The sequence below is a fragment of the Lagenorhynchus albirostris genome, chromosome 20 (assembly GCF_949774975.1).
Source record: "Lagenorhynchus albirostris chromosome 20, mLagAlb1.1, whole genome shotgun sequence".
NCBI classification, from domain to species: Eukaryota; Metazoa; Chordata; class Mammalia; order Artiodactyla; family Delphinidae; genus Lagenorhynchus; species Lagenorhynchus albirostris.
The window spans coordinates 8,665,209-8,685,815 of record NC_083114.1 but is presented as its reverse complement, the minus strand read 5'-3'; the positions used below and the strand labels follow the sequence as shown (position 1 = coordinate 8,685,815).

The 20,607-nt window shown below is 53.0% G+C and overlaps 1 protein-coding gene across 1 annotated transcript; it reads right to left on the bottom strand.

Annotated features, from left to right (window-relative positions):
• Window positions 1–116: 116 nt before the first annotated feature.
• LOC132511475 (hydroperoxide isomerase ALOXE3-like) lies at window positions 117–20,376 on the bottom strand. Its single transcript, XM_060134654.1, is given in 20 exon segments — window positions 117–160; window positions 163–313; window positions 4,827–4,997; window positions 5,570–5,670; window positions 10,281–10,402; window positions 10,958–11,127; window positions 11,531–11,564; window positions 11,566–11,615; window positions 11,709–11,912; window positions 12,041–12,102; window positions 12,105–12,177; window positions 12,902–13,074; window positions 13,612–13,715; window positions 16,293–16,418; window positions 16,720–16,829; window positions 16,831–16,843; window positions 17,388–17,465; window positions 18,535–18,747; window positions 19,354–19,494; window positions 20,144–20,376. Coding segments are annotated over 20 exon segments (2,373 nt in total).
• Window positions 20,377–20,607: the final 231 nt, after the last annotated feature.

Here is a 20,607-nt window from a genome sequence, read left to right as displayed (position 1 = left end):
CCCACGTGCAGAGAAAGTTCACGCTGACCGAGAACAGGGAAGACGGGAGAGCCCTGAGGACCCTGAGAAGCTGGGCCTCCTCACGCTTGGGCTTTCCGGGTGCTAAGAGGAAGGGGTTAAATGGAGACGCTGTTCTCGATGAGGGGAGGGTCCAGGTAGTATAGGGCAGCTCCAGGCCCCCGCTCCGCTCCCGGATGTCTCGCGAGATCTGAGCCAGGCGGCTCTGGAAGATGGCGGTGGGCTGGAAGATGGCGGTGCTCTGCAGAGGCCTTTCCTCGGTGAAGTGCTCGTCCGGGTAGGTGTCCAGGGGCCGCTGGGAGAAAAATCAGGTGCGGGGTCAGGATGATGTTCAGGACGGGATGGAGAATAATGAAGGACCACATTTGCCAGCAAATACAGTCAAAGTGGCTTGTAAAGGCGGGCGTGACGCAGCCACGGCTACTGTCAACGCAAACCCTTCAAACCTCCAAACCACCACTCCAGCGACCTGCGCAGAGCAGCCTGGACACCCGCAGCCCACGGGGCCCTAAAAAGGTCCCTTTCTGTCCCTGGGCCACTGCTCTATGAACTAAATACAACCACATTCAGAACACACCTGAAATCAAACGTAAACACGCCCGAGCAATTATGCCCAAGGATACACCTGTTACCTCACAGTTTCACAGATGGAAACCCCTGAAGACAACCAGGTCTGAGGCATCTCCCAGTCAACCAATGTTGCCAGCATGAGCAGCATCACCATACACTCGTGCTTTACAGCGTAGCCAATCACAGTCAAGAAACAGCGCAGTGAACTTCAGTCAGTGCCATCCTGTGGCGGAGCAGAACTGCCCCTCTGGGCTTGACCGCAATGCACAACCAGTTCGCCATCACGGTTCCTGGGGCCAGTCTCCGAACCAGCACACACTGCTCATACAATACAACTGTTGCCAACAATCCTGTTGTTTAAAATATTCTTTGTCTTGTTTTATTGCGCCAGTGAAGCCTCCCAAAACACTGTTAAATCACAGCCTTGTTTTCTTGTCCCTGACTTTAACGACCTCTATTGTTTCACCATGAGGACAATGTTTTCCGAAATATATTTTATCAAAACTCCATAAGGGAGTTTCATCTTTTTTAGGATTTTTTTTTTTTTGATATGGACCATTTTCAAAGTCTCCATTGAATTTGGTACAATATTGCTTCTACTTTACGCTTTTGGGTTTTTTTTTGGCGGCGAGGCATGTGGGATCCCAGCTCCCCTACCAGGGATCGAACCCGCACCCCCTGCAGTGGAAGGCAAAGTCCTAACCACTGGACCACCAGAGAAGTCCCGGAAGTTTCATCTTATACTGAGTTTTTACTAGTAATGGCTGTTCTCATTTATCAAACGTTTTTTCAGCGTATACTGAGATGATTATATGGTGTTTCTTTATTGATGTAAGGAAGTGTATTGTTAGGTTGCATAAGGTTGAACCAACCTTTCATTCCTAAATTAAACTAGATTTCATCATGATGTATTATTGTTTTACTATTTACTGTTGGCCTTCACGGACTACTGATATATTTTTAAGATTGTTGTAGCTAAGTGGAATGAGTTTGTAATTTTATTTTCTTAATTACAGGTGATGTTGCAAGGGCTTTACATGGACCATCACAACGGCACAACAATTCTATAAGACAGGTACTCTTATCATTCCCACTTTACAGATAAAGAAACTGAGGCTTAGAGAGCCCGATTACATATCCAAGGTCACATAGGTGGGAAATGTGGATCTGGGACTAGAACCCTCTACCTGAGACTCACTTCTCAGGAGCACTGCCTTTGCCAGGTGCTGGTATCAGGGTTCCCAGTAAAATGATTTGGGAAGCTTCTACTTTTTTCTGCACTTTCAAGCAGTTTGAATGATTTAGGAATTATTTGTTCTTTGAAGGTTTAATAGAATGTCCATTTACAAGGAGAGGGATCAGATCTTTCACAACCTTTTTCATTTATGTATGGTTTTCACCTCTTCTGGTTTTTTTGTTTTTTAGGTTTTCTTAAAAAAATCACTTATTTCATTTAGGTTTCCAAATTTATTTGCATAAAACTAAGTATTTTCTTCTCCTTTTTAATTTTTTTTAAATTTTTTCAGTCTTCTCGAGTATGTGGCTATATGCCTTTTACATTCCTGATGTTGTACATTTATGGGTTTTTTTTTTTCTTGATTTGAATTGTTTCTGGTTTCTTTATTTTATCGGTCTTTTCAAAGAATCAGCTTTACGTCTTACTTACCAGATTGACATCTAATTTCCAAAACTATAGTGTCACTACTGATAAAGCAGAACACAGAAATATGATAGACTGGGTTCAAAGCCTACTTACTAGCTGTGACCTTGGACAGACTGCTTGGTGCCTTTGAATCTCAGTTTTCTCCCCTGTAAAATGGAGCTGCCATTTATGGAACGCTTATATGCCAGTCACTGTCTTAAGCATTTTAAATATAGCTACTTATTTATTTTGTGTTTTGAAATAGTGTACACAAGATACCTGATTTAATGACGGAGGCATGGTAGATCCTCAGAAAGTGATAGGTGCTATTATTATTGTTGTTGTTGTTGTTAGAACTTTCTGGGTTGAACTTCCCACTGGCTTATGAGAAAGGGAACTCTCCACTCTCATCATCTTGTATACCCTTCTCTCTGTACTGTGACTTGTGATTTATAATAAGAAATGTATATTTGGTCTTCCCGTGCCTAGCACAGAGCTCTTAAAACCCTTATAATTTCATTAAGTGATGGAATGTTAAAGGTGTCTTTTGTTATTCATAATAAGCCCTTTTCAACCCCACCGGAGCTTATGTTAATGAGGTGACTTCTGGAAAGCCCCTGGGGTGGCCGGTTGCCGGGAGAATCAACCTTGTGATTAGAGGGTGAGAACTTCGTTTCACCCTTGCAGCCTCAGGGGAGAGGAGAGGGACTGAAGGTTGAATGAATCCCCAATGGCCAATAATTTAATCAATCATGCCTAGGTAAGGCTGCCTCCATAAAAATCCCTCACGTACAAGTTTGGAGAGCTTTCAGGTTGCTGCACACGTGGATGTGCTGGGAGGGTGGTGGACCCAGAGAGGGCAGGGGAGCTCCGCGCCTCTTCCCCAGCACCGCGCTCTGTGAAGCTCCTCCATCGGGCTGTTCCTGAGTTGTATCCTTTTAGCATAAGCCCGTCATCTAGTCAGTAAACTTGGCTTGAGTTCTGTGAGCTGTTCTGGCAAATGATCAAAACTGAGGAGGGGGTCATAGAAACCTCTTATAGCTGGTTGGTCAGAAGCTCAGATGACAAGCTGGACTTGCGATTGGCACCTGAAGGGGGTGAGGGTGGTGGAGTGGAGGAGCAGTCTTGTGGGACTGAGCCCTTGACCTGTGGGATCTGACACTATCTCCAGGTGGACAGTGTCAGAACCGAGTTAAGTCATGGGACACCCAGCTGGTTTCGGAGAACTGCTTGGGGTGGTGGGAAGCACTCACACACATTTTCTGGCTGGAAGAATCGAGTTGAGAGTATCGAGAGTACCCACAGAGTGTTCTGTGAGTAGACAAAAAGCAGAGAGAGCTTTTCCTTTATAAGGACAGAAATGGGTGTCTCCAGATCCTTGGGAGGTGGGACCAGAGAGAAGCAGCCTCCAGGGACAAGTTCCTGCATTCCCGGGCATGAGATAAGTTAAAACTTGTTAGAGAGATAAACCCTCTGTGCCAAATGGAGGCAAGCGGGAGAGATGAGGATATCACGTAATGTCAGAAAGCTTGGGGACACGACCTGGAGGGCAGAGACATGACTGGTAACGTGGTGTGTAAATGGAGGTGATAGTAATTGGTGATTAAAGGGCTGCTCCCCTGGCCCAGCCTAACTCACAGCCTCCTTGCCGTCCTTCCTGCCTCCAGAATTGCCGCTCCCATCCATCCGCACAGCCACAGAAGCACCCTCGCTAAAACACAAATTCAGCCACGTCACCCCCAGGCTTAAACTCTTCAATGGTTCCCCTCTGTCCTGTGAACAAATACCGCACCCACACTGAGCCGTTTATGGTCCTGCAAACCCACCGACAGACTCTCACCTTCACTTGGCTTCACTTGGTAGAGTCCTTCCCTCTGCCTAGAAACTAATCCTGCCCCTCTTTTGTCTGCCAAACCCCTCCCTATCCCAGAGGTTTCATCTGAGATGTCACTTCCTCCAAGAAGCTGTCCCAGGTTCGCCCAGACTTGGTCAGGTTCCCAAGTCTGGGGCCCCATTCTCACCTCTGTCACTAGACTGTAAGCTTATGACATCAAGGTTCATAACTGCCCACCAGTGTCTGGCACATTGCAGGTTCTCAGGAAGTCCTGATTGAATGGAGGAGTTCATGAATAATTCCTACAAGACGGTGGTGCCCTTCTCCATTTTCCTGTGTGTCTCCTCAACCTGGCCACAGGATTCTTGAAGGCAGGACGTTCTCACCCAGCTTTATGAGCCTGGCGCCCAGCACTGCGTTGACACATGGGAGGGATCCAGCAGATGTGCGCTGGATATCTGGGTGAATGGATGAGTGGTTGACGGACGAGTAAGTGGTTGGATAGACGGATGGATAGGTGGATAGATTGGTAAACTGGTGAATTAGATGGAAGTTGTGCGCCGGCCACTAAACTGGTATTTGCTTCGGTGTATGTCTTTGGGGACCAACTGTCATTTCCTGAAGAAACTGAAGAACCCAAGGCAGCTCAGCAGTGAGCATAAATGCCAGCTATCGGCTCCCAAACTCCCTGGGAGAGCTGCCACCACCTCCACTGCCCAGGCCCTGCAGACTCCCCCCACCCCTAGACACCCCCCAACACACCTGATCCTTGGGCTCTTGGCTGGCCAACCAGAAGAGGAGAATGTTGCTACAGGTGGTGTTCACTTCCGGGAGGGTGTCTAGGTAACTTTTCAGGGTGGTGGTCCCCTTGGTCTGCGGTGGGGGCTGCCTCATGAATTATGGGGCACTGGGCATCCAGGCCCCAAAGTCATGCTGTGGAGACCCCACCCCAGTGGAGTTGGTTGGCCAGAGGAAGAGGACCCTCTCCCTCCTCAACATCCCTGTTCCTGCACGTGCCACCCCAGATTTTGCAGTTGGGAAATAAGGGGGTCATGGAGAGGGAAGAGAGGGAGGGGTATAAGGTTGAAAGTTCCAGAAGGGTGGCAGGAGCCTGGGTCACCCCTTGTCACTCCCCACCCAATGTTCCAGGACTGGGTGGAGTGAGTCACCTAGGAGGGAGGAAGACCCAGAGTAGAGGTCACCCGAGAAACGGGTCTTGCATTGGCCCCACACACAGAGCAGGCTGCTACTCCACTTGGCCGCGGCCCATCCGAGACAGCAGCCCCTAAGTTCCACTCCCTCCACAACCCAACTCGAGTCACCATTACAAGCTTGGACCCAGCTCCACTCCAGTCATCATCCAGCCCCAGTGCCCAGCCCTATTCATAAACCCATCACAGCTCCGACCCTCCCATGCTCTCAACCCGAACTCTGGCCTCATGTCCATTGCTGGGCCTAATGTCGCGTGACCCAGTGCCCCCCAGGCCCGCCCTCCGCAGCCTCACCTGCCCACTGTTGACGGCGGCGTGCTGGGCGGAGCAGTTGAAGATGACTGCAGTGAGGAGCTTCACCAGCTCTCCCGGGGTGCACAGCCTGCATGGGAAGCCTGCGTGTGGGAGGAAGGGAAGAGGGTGCAGATGGAGGGGACCAGATTCCCCAGGGCTGGGGTTCACCGCAGGCAGAGAGTGAGCCGTGCGTACTGAACATGTGGCCACCACTGTCTTTAGACAAGGATTAGGGTTGGGCTGAGGTTAGGGATGGTCTTCACCAAGGTGTGGTCTCTGAAGGGGGTACTGGGACGGGACCAGAAAATGCCCAGTTGGCAGAGCTCACAACCGAAGAGCCCAGTGGATTCAGCGTGACAGCCAAGCTGCCCCTCCTTGAACACCAAGGCACTTCTTTCTGCCGCCCATAGTAGTGCTTAATGACTTAATTCTGCCCAGCTCACCACGATTTGTCTGAGCGCTCAGGAGCAGATCCTCCACTGCTGGGTTTAGTGGCAGAGACAGATGGCCAGAGAGGGTGCTACTTATAAGCTTGCAGTGGTAGAAGCAGAGGGAAGCTTTAAGGCCAGGGCTTGGCTCTTTGAGGAGAGGGCAGGCAGGGCAGGCTCGGCACTGGGGCTGGCGTGGTTAGGGGTGACTTTCCTGGAGGAAGAGAAGGGCCTCCCTGGGTAGAAGAATGGGTGAGCTTTGAATGGAGAAAAGAAGACAGAGGAAGGCATTTTCAAGCTCAGCCCTTGGTCCTTTTTTCTCTGTACCTTAGTGGTCTCATTCAAGACTGTGGCTTGAAGCACCTCCCACTGGCTGAGGATTCCCAAATTCACATCTCTCCTCCTCCTGGCCACTGAACTCTGGACTCAGCAGTGGGTGTCAGCTACTACCTGATACCTCTGCCTGAGTGTCTATGAGGCATCTCAGACTTGACACCTGCCAAGCCTAATGCTTAACTCCCTACCCCGCACGCTCCCCAAACCCATCTCCCCCTCCCCCACCAGTGGTCCCACTTCGGTGCTCTCTGTCCAGGTGCTCCCGCCAAAATCCGTGCGCTGGCTCCTCTCTTTATCTCATACCGCACAAGTCAGCAAATTCTTGCAGAAACCAATCTCGTCCCATCACCTCCAGTCTCCATGCCACCCTGTCTCCAGCATCTCGCTCCTGGATGAATCTGACTGCTTCCGCCTTTGCCCCTGATAGCCTGTTCTTAACGTGACAGCTGGAGTGAGTGATCCTTTAGAATCATAAATCCAATTAGGTCACCCCTAGCTAAAGCCCACTAAGGGCTTCCCACCTCACTTGCCTCGCCATGGCCCTGCTTGATCTGGCTCTCATTCCTTCTCCAACTTAATTTCCTTCCCTACTTTTCTCCCTCTGACTCTACTCAGCCACATGGGTCTTCTGATTCCTCAAACCCACCAGCACACTCCCACCTCAGGGCCTTTGCACTGACTCCATCTCTGCCTGTACACTCTTGCCCCGGTTATCCACAGAACTAGCTCTCTCCCTTCCTTCACATCTCTGTCAAACATCACCTCCTCAGAGACTTCCCTGGTGGCGCAGTGGGTAAGAATCCGCCTGCCAATGCAGGGAACATGGGTTCGAGCCTTGGTTGGGGAAGATCCCATATGCTGCAGAGCAAGTAAACCCATATGCCACAACTACTGAGCCTGTGCTCTAGAGCCTGCGAGCCACAACTACTGAGCCCACGTGCCACAACTACTGAAGCCCACACACCTAGAGCCCCGTGCTCTCTGCAACTAGAGAAAGCCTGTGAGCAGCAACAAAGAACCAACACAGCCAAAAATAAATAAATATATAAATTTATTTTTAAAAAGAATCACCTCCTCAGAGAGGCCTTCCCTGACCACCTACCTGAAATAATCCCCCCTACCTCGACCCACTATATCCCCTGATGCTCTTTTGTTCTCCTTAGTATTCATAACCACCTGACATATTTGCTAGTTTATTATCTGTATCTCCCCACAAGAATGTTAAGCTTCATGAAGGCCAGGATTTTTGTCTGTCATGTTCACTGCTGAACCCCAGCACCTCGAACAATACTTAATAAATATTAACAGTACTTAATAAATTTTACTGGTTGAATGAAGTGAAAGCGTGAGAGGGTAGGAAGCCAGAGTGGGAAGGCACGGAGGCATAAACAACGTGAGGGAAAAGGAGCAGACTTAATTGGAGGTGAGGCTGCAGCAGTGTGCCAGGCAGGGTAGTTTCTGGGCAGTGTTTCAGAGGATTACTGGGGCAGTGGCCCCAGTAATTGAATTGGCAGGCGAGCAGCGAGAGGCTGGGAGGGGTGGGACGGGTTGAGAGGCGGCTGCCACAACGCACGAGTAGTGAGAGGACTGGGACTCGGACGGTGACAGTAGAAAATGATGGGGACAATAGGATTAGCCACCCTACTGGATGTAGGGAGAGAGGAAGACATCGGGGAACATGAGTCAAGATGGCTCCAGGGTTTGGAGTCAGGATGACAGGAAAGAGGCTGATGCAACAGAGCAGAGAGGCTTGGAGGAAGGACCAGGTGTCTGTCTGCCTGGGAGTGTGTGGGAATTTTCTGAATGTTCTGTTCGTGGTGGCTAGAATAAAAAAGCAAAGACAGACCGTCTACGGGCATTTTTCTGTAGTGCATATTGTTTGTTTTTTCCCTTTGAAATATGGAAGCAAGAGGCATGCTGACTGAGGTTAATGAATGAATGTGTTTTACCTTAAAACATGAGTCTAGAATTACTTTGGGCTGTTTGGAAGAGATGTTTGTCTATCTGAAGGATGTCCTGATGTATTAAATCAGAGACAAGTTGAATAAAGAAAGATCAGAGAGTTGATCCCGCTCTGGGTCTTGAATAGGAAACAGATAACCCCAAAGAGAAAAATAGCTGTCCCTGGAGGAGAAGCAGTCAGGATCAGGACGCCCCTGATTAATAGTAGGGGTGCAAAGCACAGGGAGGGGCTTCCCTTTAAAAGATCCACAAGAGACCTGGCTGTCACCACCTTAACCCAGAAGTCACACTTGGCATCACTCATAGTGAGACAGCCTGACGTCACATGCCTCCCAATATGATGCGATGCAGAGAACACAGCATCACTGGAGAAATACTCTTGCCCAAAACATTTAACCTTTAGGTATTGCTTCCGGTTGACAAAATACGCAGAGGGTAGAGGAATGACATCATGAGGAAGCAATTAGATAAATTTGGAAGGTGAGACATTCTGCAGAACAACTAGTCCTAGCTTTTCAGTAGCCCTTGTGATATGTCATGTGATTTCAGAAAGGGTGGAGGGGCCTGTGCTAAAGTGAGAGAGGCTTTAGAGTCAAAACAAACAAAGGTGTCATGTGGTCCTTGACTGGCTCCAGAATCAGCAGGATCAGCTGAGGGAGAATGGGACAAGTGAGGAAATTTGAATATGGACTGGTAAGAGGGTGATGTTGGAGATTATTGTCAATTTTGTTAAATATGATGGCAGCACTGCGGTTGTGTAGAAAAGCGGCATCGTGGGTTTGTTTGGGGGTTTTTTTTGAGATGCATAGCAATTAGGGGTAAAATATGAAATGTATGTAATTTACCTTAAAAGACTTCAGCAATAAGCAAAAGCAACAGCTTAATCAAATATGGCAAGATGTTAGGAACTGTGTCTAGGTGGTGGGTAAATGGGTGTTCATTACATCATATCCTATACTTTTCTGTATGTTCAAAATTTTGTTTAAAAAAAAAAAACAGCCGGGACTTCCCTGATGGTCCAGTGGTTAAGACTCTGTTCTTCCAATGCAGGGAGTGCAGGTTTAATCCCTGGTCGGGGAGCTAAGATCCCCACAGGCTGCAGAGTGGCCAAAACAAAAAACACAAAAAAACCTTTGGAGCCCATTACAGGTAGGGCTACACCAGCCGTTCATTCTGTTTCCTGGTGACCTGAGACCACGCCTCCTTCCTGGGTCTCCCCCGACGGGAATTCCTCTGGGTGGCCATCAAAAGTGCTAAGTCAGCTAAAAGTCACATCCCTGCCAAGAGAAGACATCCCAGGCAGTGACAGTCTTCCACCCTCCGGCCAGGGCTGGGATGGGGAGGCGGCAGAAGGCCTGAAAGAAGTGGGAGGTTCTGAAGGACACGTCCTCCGTGGAGCAAAGGGAAGACTTTAAGGAAGGGAGGACTAAGCAAAGGAGGCCTGAGAGGGGGCCACTGGTGTTGGTGGGTCTCAGAGGCCACTCTGGCAGTGTCAGAAGAGAGGGGAGAGTTAGGGGCCAGTGACAGGTGTAAATAAGGAGGAATCAGGCAACAGCAGTACCAAGCTACTCCATGAAGCCAAAAGTGAGAGAGGTTGGTGGCTGGAGGGGCCACCCGGCAGGACGGGCGTAAGAGGGTATGAGAGAGGAGTCCAGAGTCCTTAGTACTTGCAGCTGGAGATGGCTCCTACCACATGATGTGACTCATCCTCAGACCTCAGCAAGTGGAGGTGAATGGGTGGTAAAGGTCGAGCAGGGACCAGACAGGCACCACGTAGTGGCTGAAAGCAAGGGCTTTGGAGATGTTGGGCGCTGGCTCTGGATCCTGCCTCTGCCACTTACTACCTGTGCAGCCTTCTGTGCCTGTTCCTTATCTGCCTGGTAGGGCTAACAACAGCATGTACTTCCAAGGCTTGTCAATGAATAAGAACTCGGTCATGGTAGGGCCAAGGGGGACGGTGGGTTTGGAGGATGGGGAGGGGATACCTGAGCTTTCCTGGCCCAGGAACTCCTGAGCAGAGATCTCTCCAACCCAGGCCTGCAGCTCCGAATCCTGCTGCACAGATGCATCACTGGGGTAATAGTAGGCCATGATTTCTGAGACAAAACTGTAGGAAAGAGATGTCCCTGCTACGGCAGTGACCTTGGGCTCCGGCCTCGCCTGAAAACCAAGGCCCAGTGCTGTTCAGGCCAGGGAGAGCCAGCTGCCCAGATTCCACTGAGAGTCCATGGGGGTTCAGTGGGGACCCCCAGATTCAGTTGGAACCCCAGTGCCCAGGCTTGCCTCAAGTCTCACCCCCACTCCAGAGAGGCCACCGAGGAGAGCCTGACATGCTGTGTCCCCTCGCCACTCAGCACCCAGGAGAAGGGAAGACCTGCCCACCTAAAGGCCCCAGCCCACACCTAGCTGTTGCTGCTGCCCTGACTCCTCTGGACGGCCCGTCCTTCCGGTCCTCTGCTCATTCACACACAGCCCAGCCCCTCCTCAGCCCATGGCTACCTGCCATTTCATAAGGAACCCCAACCGCAACTCTCACCCTTGAGGTGCCCCACGCTGGGCCTGAGGACACCTGAAACCCCCAGCATCAAGCGCCCCAGCCTGCACGAGCACACGGGTCCACCCTGCCCCTGGGCCAGATTGACTGCAGGTCCCGGGCCCACACCTCTCAATGGCCGCCCAGACCTTCAGGCCGTCGTCTCGGTGATGGTAGTTGGGGGTATCCAGGATGCCGCGGGCTCGCAGGCTGTCTGGAAGGCAGAAATTGCTGTAGGTAAAGTGGGCCAGATCGGTGCTCATGAGGTAGAGGAGGACTTGCCTCCCGATGGACGTGACCTGAGGACAGAACACAGCTGGGCTCCCGGACCGGCCCATGCCCCACCCCAGTGCCTGGGGATGAGATTGGTCTAGTGACTCAGCAGAGGGCATTTTTTAGTTAATCGAGCAGTCCAAGACCAAGGATCAAACACCCATGAGAGCACGACATGGGCTGCGCAGGTTGCGGCCTTACTACGTGCGTAGGCGGTAATCCTTAGGTACGTGGGAACTAGAAGAATAACTGAAGGCCGGGCAGGCCGGGGCTCAGGCCGGGGTGCCTCGTCCAACTCTAGGAGCCCGAGGAGGTGGGGCCGGTGGGTGGGATCGAAGGGAGGGAGACAGGGTTTGTGGGCGGGGCAAGGTGCCCTCGGGAAGGAGCCCCTTGGAAGGGGCGGGCGGGCGGGGAGCCGGGAGGCCGCACCTTGTCCACAAGGCCCTCTGGTTTGAGCAGCGTGGCGTGCGACGGTGTTCACCTGCAGCGTGTAGCGAGTGTGCGGAAGCAGGAGCTGCGAGCGGGTTGAGATCACAGGAGCCGAAGGTCAGGGGAGAAGGCCGCCCCGGCCCCGCTCCCTCTGGCCCCGCCCGGGGGTCACCCAGACCTTGTAGATGGGGTGGCAGCGCGGTAGCTGACGCAGCGTGGCCACGGCGAAGGCCTCGCACAGCAAATGCGTGCACAAAAAGTGCGTGTTGTTCTCGTGCACCAGGAACTCCGAGTTGCGCACCCACGTCTTGGCCAGCAGCCAGTCCCAGTCGGAGTCAGTGGGCAGAAAAATGGGGCTGCCTGGCCCGGAGGTCTGGCTGAGCTGCGTCCAGGAATAATAAGGGGCTGAGACTCTAGACTGCTAGTGTGCCCCTTGAGGCCCCGCCCCCGCAGCCTCGCTGCGCGCCCCCCCCCTCCCCGCAACCCCCCAGAGCCCGGCCCCAGGCTCACCTGGATGGCCAAGGGCACCAGCGCCCCCTGGGGGTTGAGCCACAACAGGCAGAGTGGGGAGGCTGCGGGCGGCCGTTTATGCAGTGGATGGGGACCTCTGCCGGGATCCAGTAGTCCGCTAGGAAGATGTGCCCCCTCTGGGGAAGTTGCACGGAGCCTTAGAGTGCTCTCCCCACCCGCGCTCTGCTTCCCTCCGTTCTCTGGCCGCTCCCACTCCAGCCTGGGTCTCAGTAATTATTGGTGCCTGCACTAAAGGCTAGTGTTGGGTACCCCACCCTTCCCAAAATGTCCGGAATGAGGTCCAGCTGAGTCCTTCGTTGTGCAGCCTCTCACCTGGCTTCCCAGCAGCTTGGACAAGCCGGCATCCTCTCCCCCTTTCCCCATACCTGGTCCTTCCTATTCTCTCAAGTGAGATGACTTCATTATATCCAGTATCAGCAAAATCAACACACGAGGGGAATCCACCAACCCCATCTCCAGCCTCCTGGAGGATGCCTGAGGGCTTGACTGGGCCGTCATCTCCTCCCACACCCTCGGAGTTTCTAGTTCTCAAGGATCATTCTTGCTCCTCTAGTGGTGCTGCCTTTGGCCTGTCCTAAAACAGCCTTCTTCAGGCCTCAGCACCTGGGATCTTGGAGGCCCCAGAACAGGGACAGGGCCTCCTCCTCCAGGCTGTCATGCTCACTCATACCACTTCAGCAGGCCCCATCTCACGCCTCAAGCCTGAGCCCCATCTGGCTCTCACCCATATCTGCTCTACTTAAAGGCGCAGGGCTGGGGGACGAGGCCTGCAGGCTGGATGCAGCCATCCCACCCTTACCCTCCATACCCATCCCTTCTCCCTACTGACAACTCATCCACCTCTAGCTCTGTCTGCGGGCAGGTGCCTGGTCCCAGCGAGGGGGCCACCATGTCACTGGTGACAGGCAGCTTGCTGGGCAAGCTGGAGAGGCAGTGGAGCATGACAGGATTGACACCGTTCAGGTACTGGTATCTGAAGAAGTGGTCTTCATATCAGTGCTCAGTGACGTACTCTAGGGGACAACAGAGGGGGGCCAGTTGAGCTGGAAACTGCTTCACTAGATCATGCTCAACCCAGCCCTTTGCTCATCACCGTGGTTTAGCCTTTCCTTCCAACAATCCTTTGAGAGTAGGTATAATTATATCTTCAGTTTAACACTGGACACCGAAATTCCAAGAGGTAGAGTGACTTGCTCAGTTGGGTGGCAGAGCAGGAATTTGAACCAAAGTCTGGCCCCAAAGCCCAGAACTCTTGGTGGCAGGGGTAGGGGAAGAGAGGCAAGTGCATCTGATCAGGATCAGGACTCCTAAGTGACCCGTGACCCTCTCTCTGTCCCCACTCACTTATTCTTGTCCCCTCCCAGAGGGAGGAGAGATTGGTTCCTGAGGGAAATCTGGGAGATTGCCACCAGTGAAGCCAGGAGCCCCTCCCTCTGGGATCCAGCAGTCCCCCTGAGAGGGCCAGAAGAAGGCCCTTTCCCAGGATGGGGCGGAGGGGTCTGAGTATGGGGTAGGGTGGAGGATGGACATCTCTGCCTGGCTCTGCACACCTGAGGTGAAGGTCTTGTGGCAACACATGATATTCCGGATGTCATCCAGCTTCCTCCAGGAGCCCTTACGGTCCAGCAGACCCAGAACCTTCATGCCCAGGGACCTGTGGGAGGGGAAGTGGGGGTGGGCAGGGGGGCTAGGGGCTGCCAACTGCACTGTACCCCCAGCCTAGAGGCCTGGAGGGATCTGACGAGGTCAGCGCCCAGAGAAGAGGTACCTAACAGTCCACATGGGAGAAAAGTCTAGAGGCTACTTGAGGCCTTGTAGGGGTGACTCCACATGTGTGTGCAAAGGTGGCGTGCAGGGTGCAGACAAGTCTCCTCGTTGGTGTTTCGTCCTGCTTTCTCCAAGCTCTCAGCTTGTCACAGACCTTCCCTGGTCCCCCTCCACCCACATGACAAAGCCCCAACTGCTCAGGCTGCCTAGGAAGCTCCCCACCAGCTGATTTCTACAACCTTTCTAGCTTTTTCTCCCACCCTTTGCACTAACCAATCCAGTCACAGCCTTCTTGCTAAACATAGCCAGAGATGTACTTTGTACACTGAACCAGTAAAAGTGGGCTTGCCAACCTACGGGCCGGCACTTTTCACTTTGTGGATGTCGGTACTGTTTTAATTATTTTACAATGAGCATGTACTATTTTATAATCAGAAAAAAATGCTTGAAATGAAGTCAGCTTTTTCCCCTGTCCAGGGCTTTGTTCAAGCTGTGCCTCTTCTAGAAAACCTTCTGCTACATCTCCACCTAGTATCAAACCTATCTGTTCTTCTGTGTGCATCTTAGATGCAAAGTCCTTCATGAAGCATGGCCTGATGGCCCCCCCAAACACACGCCTTGTGTGTGTCTTTCACAAAGTACCCATGACTTCCTTCGTTCCATCGTAAACCCTTAAGTACATCACTCCCTTTATTATCCTACAGTGTACTCAAATCAGCTCCTAGTATACTGTGGGCTCCTTAGGGCCAGGACTGGGCTGTGTATGCCTGACATACCCAGTTCGTAATAATTGCTCACTAGCTAGGCCAAGTCAAGTGGAAGGGAATGGAACATAGGTTAGGAGGTTATGGCAGTTGGTCAGTAAGGTAGGCTGTGGAAGGATGCTGATGTGCCATGAAGAGTGTGGGCACCTGGAGAGGGCGCAGGGGCCTTAGTAACCTGACAAGCCCAAGGGCAGCTTCCTACGTGCTCATTAAGTCGCTCACTCCTCCTTCCATGGGTCTTCGCTGAGCGCCTGCCCACTCAGGACCTGGGGATGGGAAAAACTGGATGGGAGCTTGGTCATTAAAGCAGAGGCTGAGGAGGCAAGAGAGAAGAAAGAACAGGCCTTCCTTTTCCAAGGCCTGCCACACATGTCCTTCAGGACACCCTGCAGTCACCTCACACTAAAACCCAGTGACTCCCATCCCTCTGTAAATGACCACATGGCTGCCAAACGCCAGCTCCTCTTCCCATGGGCCCTTCTCTGAGCCTCACACAGGCTGTCCACGTGGTCTCCTGGGCCCTCCCTTGCCTAGACCCGCATATCCATCCGGGGACCAACTCAGGTGACTCTACCTTCCGGGATGCTCCCCTGGTCCCTTAGCCCTGCCAGGGCCTCTCAGCGGGTCTTCGTCCTGAAGCCTGAGCCCCCGTGTCTGCCTGTGCACCCCAATCCACTGTGGACACACTCAAGCTCCACACTCCGCCTCACCTCTGCATCCCCTCCCACTAGTGCTTCTCCAGAAGAACCGTTCCGGCACCAAAGCCCAGAACACGAGGATCCGGCTCCTCGCCCTGGCCTCCTCTGGGCCTCCTAATGCAGCCCCTGCGCAGATGGCCGAGCCCTGCACTCCTCCTGCCATACTGACCTGGGTCTGCCCAGAGCCCACCCGCTCTCCCCTCACTGATCCTCCCGCCCCCCGCCCCCCGCCCAAAGCTTCAATCTCACGTGTCTCCCCAGCAACCACCTCCTGAGCCCCGCTGACCCGCCTCCTCTGTGCACTAGATGTCAGCTGTACCCCCTCCAGCCACATCACGCTCACAGCCTCAGACTTGAGCTGCTTGTGACCCCTCCGATTGCTGATTAACTGTGCTGCACGTCTCCCGAGGGAGACTGTGAGTTCCTCCTGGCCAAAACTCTATCCTAATACTACTCAGTAACCTCTATTGAGCGATTATTTTGTGCTGGATGTTAGCACATTAAAGTCTCCCCCACACCTGTGAGGTAGATATGAATATTATTTTCATTTTACAAATGAGAAAACGGTTTAGAGGCTAAGTGAAAATCAAGGTCATAAAGCTAGAAAGTTTTGGTCTGGAAATTGAACCTGAGGTGACCTGACCACCTCCTTAAATCTTAAGGGCTGGGCCTCTCTGGTCCTACTCAACATGGTCCCACCAACAGTGCCTGGGACCATGCTCTGCTCTGAGTAGGTGCTCAATTAATTCTATTGATTTGAGGAATGGAAAGAGAAGGGATAATTAAGAGCAAAGAGGTGGTGATGGGGAGCTAGAGAATGGAGTTGCTTAAAGAGAGAGCGGAGACGGGGTGGTGGGACAGGGAGAGGGGAGACTGGGGACAAGGAGAGGGGAGACTGGAGACAGGGAGATGGGAGACTGGGGGCAGAGACATGGATGTGCATCAAAGGGACAGAGGCTGAAGGAAGAGTGAGCAGGAGTGCGGAGAGGGCAGTGGCCTCACGCAGGGATGGCGTTGAAGAGCAGCGAGCTTGTCTTGGTGGCCGAGTAGCGAATATTGGGTTCCATGGACAGCAAGGACGGGATGTCAGTTTTCATGGGAAAGCCAGGCAGGTACCTATTCCCACTGCTGGGGAGTGGAGGGAGCAGAAAGACAGAAACCAGTCAGAGGGACCTGCAGCCCACTCCCCTTAATTCCTCTCCTCTCTCCTCCCCCAGAATCCCCAGGCCTCCCCTCACTCCAGGCTCCTCCCCTGCCCTCTCCCCTCCTCTCTGCCAGACCCCAGGGACCATCCCCACCCATTCTTCTCCAGACACTTGAATTAAACTGCGTTTGTCACCGATGCTGCTTTCCAGGCCGCCCACCCAGTCCTCACAACAGACCCTTCACTCCCCTCCAGCTTCTTCCCCAAATCTCAGTTCACCCTCACCTGTCGCCCTGGTCTGCACAAGGCACCCTCTTGATCAAAGCAAATTTCTTATCTGACTCCACCTCCTCAAAGCTGCCGACGTCTACAATGCCCGGGAAGCCAGGGGCAGGCGTAGACTTTCCAGCTTCCAGGGGAAAGAGGTCAGAGGTGGCAAGTGAAGCTTAGGGTAAACAGGAACCTTAGCTTTCAAAGATATGACTTTAAAACTCCCAGAAACCACCCATTTTCTGGGTAGATGACAAAGAATTAAAGTTGTTTTTTTTTTTTCCTGAAGGCACTAAGCTTCAGATCAGGGTATCATTTGAGGATGACATGAATGTCCACACTGGTTTAGAGTTGGGTTTGTGTTGAGATCAAGATCATGGCTGGTTTGGGGGTGAGGCTGAGGATGGGCTGAAGTTGGTCAATCCTAGGGTCATGTCTGGTATCTGGGTCACATCAGGACAGCTGGGGTTGAGTGTGGGTTCATTGATGTTGTTGGGACAATTGTCAGTACTGGCATTTTGGGTCTGGGCTCAGGGTCAATATTAGATTAAGGTTAGGTTTAAATGAGGGTCGTGATCAGAGCTGGGCCGCCAAAGTTGGAATTGAGTTTAGAGTTAGTACCAGTCTGATTAAGGATGAGGTCAGATTAAGATAGCAAAGAGGTCAAATTAGGCCACCCTCACCGGTAGCATTCCTGTCGGGCCTGGAGTTCCCATTTCCTGTGATCCAGAAGGAGGGGAAGGGAGGCCTGACAAATAGTTCTTGCCGTGAGAAATGAAAATTACTCATTGGTAAGTCTCTTGTCAAATGACACCTCCTCCAGCATGCCTGTCCTGAACCCCCCAACCCTTGAACCCCATCCCTCAGTGACACGGATGTCCCACATTCTTTGTGCATTCATCAGTAGAAGGGATTCAGGACAACCTCACCCCCAGATTAGAACAATCTTCCTAGTTGTTTGCATGTTTGGCTCCTTGGGGGCAGAAGACACGTCGTATTCATTTTGTGTATTCCCAGCATCCAGCATGGTGCCTGGCACCGTGCATATAATATGCACTTGACAAAGGACTGATGAACGAGTATATTTTGTGAAGTGATGGGTGGATGTGCTGTGATGACAGATGGGGATTCAGAGTGAAGTCTATGAGTAACTTACAGTACTAGCAAGGGTGATGTTCACTCGCTTCACCTTAACCTAGAACATCATCTCTCATGCCTAAGACTCATCTCCACGCTCGGACTCGCCTTAGTCTTGCCTCTGCAGATGAGAGAGCTGCTCAGGAGATATGGGGGTCCAGGGGCTGAAGGACCTTCAGCCCAGCAACCTTGAAACGTCCCCCAAATTCAAGAAAGAATCTGAACAGCCCCTCACAGGGACTTCATCCATACCAGAAAAGCCAGTGGTAGTGGCCAAGGCCTCTCCAGCTAAATTCTCTAAACATTCAGGGCTTCTCCCCCTGTTGAAATTCAGTAACTCAGCTTGCAGGTTAATTCCTCTCAGAGGAATTGGCTCTGGGGAAGGGCAGAGGGTGTCAGTGGTGAGCACACATATCTGTGTGTTTGTGTGTGTGTTTCTGAGTGGTGTGAGTGTATGTAAGTGTGTGTGTGCCTAGTCTCTGTGTGTCTGGGGGGTGGTGGGTAAATACTGCCCAGAAAGCCCCTGCATTTCAGGGCGTTAGAGGCTTATATTTTCAGAAAGCACCTACTTGGGAGCCCTGAGTTCCAGTTACCCTAATTCCAGCCCTATTCCCTACACCCTGGGCTCTTGTGAGAGCTCCCCCTGATCCCAGCAGATGTCTTCTGCAGCCCAGGCCAGCCCCTGCCTCTGGCCCGCCTGTTCCTTGTCGAAGCTCTATGGTGCAGTAGCCCTCAATCCACTGATAGCAGGGAAAGTGGCAAAGAGTACCACCAGGGGTAGTGATGCAGATACGGCTGCAGTACCAGGAGTCCTTGGGGAAGAAAGCGTAGCGCTCCTTGTGGAGCCGCAGCAGCAAGAGCTCACCCAGCTCCTCTGAGCAGCGTACCTTGTACTTCTGCACCTGGGGGGCAAGAGAGCAAGCAGTTGAGAGGCAAGGAACTGCCAACGTCATCCTTGCACCTTGAAAAGTGCGACTACACCGACACCTAGTCTGACATATAAACCCGAGCTGACCGTAACCCATGTGGTGCCTTTGCATGAATTAGAAAAAGGCATCCTTCATCCAGGCAGTAGCAGCCACGGCGCTGCAGGAGTCCTGTGTGAGCAGAGTGGATTCTGGATCTCCCTAGCCTCCCTGGAGCCCTCACCTTATGTAGGCCAGCAGCAAACAATCCTGGGGCCTGGCAGAGGCAAGTGGACCCCTTCCAGAGAGGATGAAACCCAGGCTCAAAGAGGGCAAGCGCCTTCCCCAAAGCCCACCTTCAGTTACTGAAGGAGGAGCTAGGAAGCCAGTGGAATTCTCCGGAGCCACTGCCCAGGGCTCCTTCTCCACAGCCCTGCCTGGATAGGGTTTATCATCCCCAGAAAAGACAAGACCAGAATAGGGGTAGTGATGAGGTCAGGACCGGCATCCTGAGTTCTGCAGGATTTGATGAGCTCTGGAGGAAAGACCCTCTCCTCCTTCAGGGTCCCCTGTCCGCTCTGCTCCTCGGGGTGGCTCCTCCCTCTCTCCAGGGGCGAAGCCACTGCCCATGCGATCCAGCCGCCGCTTGGGGCTCTCACCACATGTGCCCACCAGTGTGACAAAAATGTTGTCCAGTGTGCCGGCCATCAGGTAGGGAGCAGTGCCCACACACACGCGGTACACGGCCCTGATGGGAGGGAAGGAAGGATGCCCCTGGCAGCCGGCCTGGAGGAGGTGAGCCGCAGGCCAGGCATGGCTGGGCTGCTGAGCCGCTGTGTCAGAGCCTGGGGGTCAGGATAGGCCTTTGAGGAAAAGTCCAGCTGTCTCTGGGATGCTCTAGGGCTCACTCGCTGGCTCGCTGGCTCCAGAAGCTCTCTGTTGCTGCTAGCTGAGGGCTCCCTCTTCCCGCCCACAGCCTTTCGCCCTGATAGTTGTTTGTTTGCATCTGGCACAGCCGGTCCCTCTGACTGGCAGGACCGGGTTCACCCAGATGATTGTCAGGAGCCCGGGTCCCACTGGGAAGGGAAGGACCAGATGCCGAGAGGGAGACAGGGATTAGGTGACGCCTGTATGACTGGGACACTGATCTGCTCCTGGTCAGGGGCCGACTGATGCCCTGGGGCCCTTGTCCACCCACTCCCCAACTTCCCCCAAGACTCTTTCATCCTCTCTCTCAGCCAGAACTGGCCACAGGGCACCCGCATTCCTACTTGTGAATCATCCATGTGAATCACTATACACAAGTGAGCCGTAAATCACACGTGACTACAGCCACACGCGAGTCGGACACGCATCTCTGCACACTGCACAGGGGTCAGAAACAGCCCTCCTGTCACCTCCTAAACTCGGCACCACCACCCCCAAGCCCGGCCCTCTTGTGTCCCCGGTCCTTGGCACGCCCGATCTCAGTCTCTCGCTTGGAATAGGGCCGGTCTGGGGACCGAAGTGGTCTCCGGGCGCACAGCATCTGAAGGCCCCATGTGGCCTTCTTTCCGCTCCGGGCCGCCCTTGGCCTTGGGGCGGTAGGCGGGAGAGCCCAGGTGCGTGGGGTGCCTGGGGTCTCGGTCATCCGGACTGGGAGGAAACCTCTCCTCGAGGGAAGCCCGCGGCCGGCAGCGCCCCCGTGCTGCCGATACCGACACCGCACCCACCTAGCCTCCGCGGCGCTCCAGCCCCCAGCGTCCTAACAGGTGCGGCCGCTGTACGGAGGGGGGTCCGATAAAGCGCAATCATCCGCTATTAGCTTCACCGGCTTCCTCGAGGTGCGTTCTGTAGTCTCCTGCGCGCGTGCATAGGATAC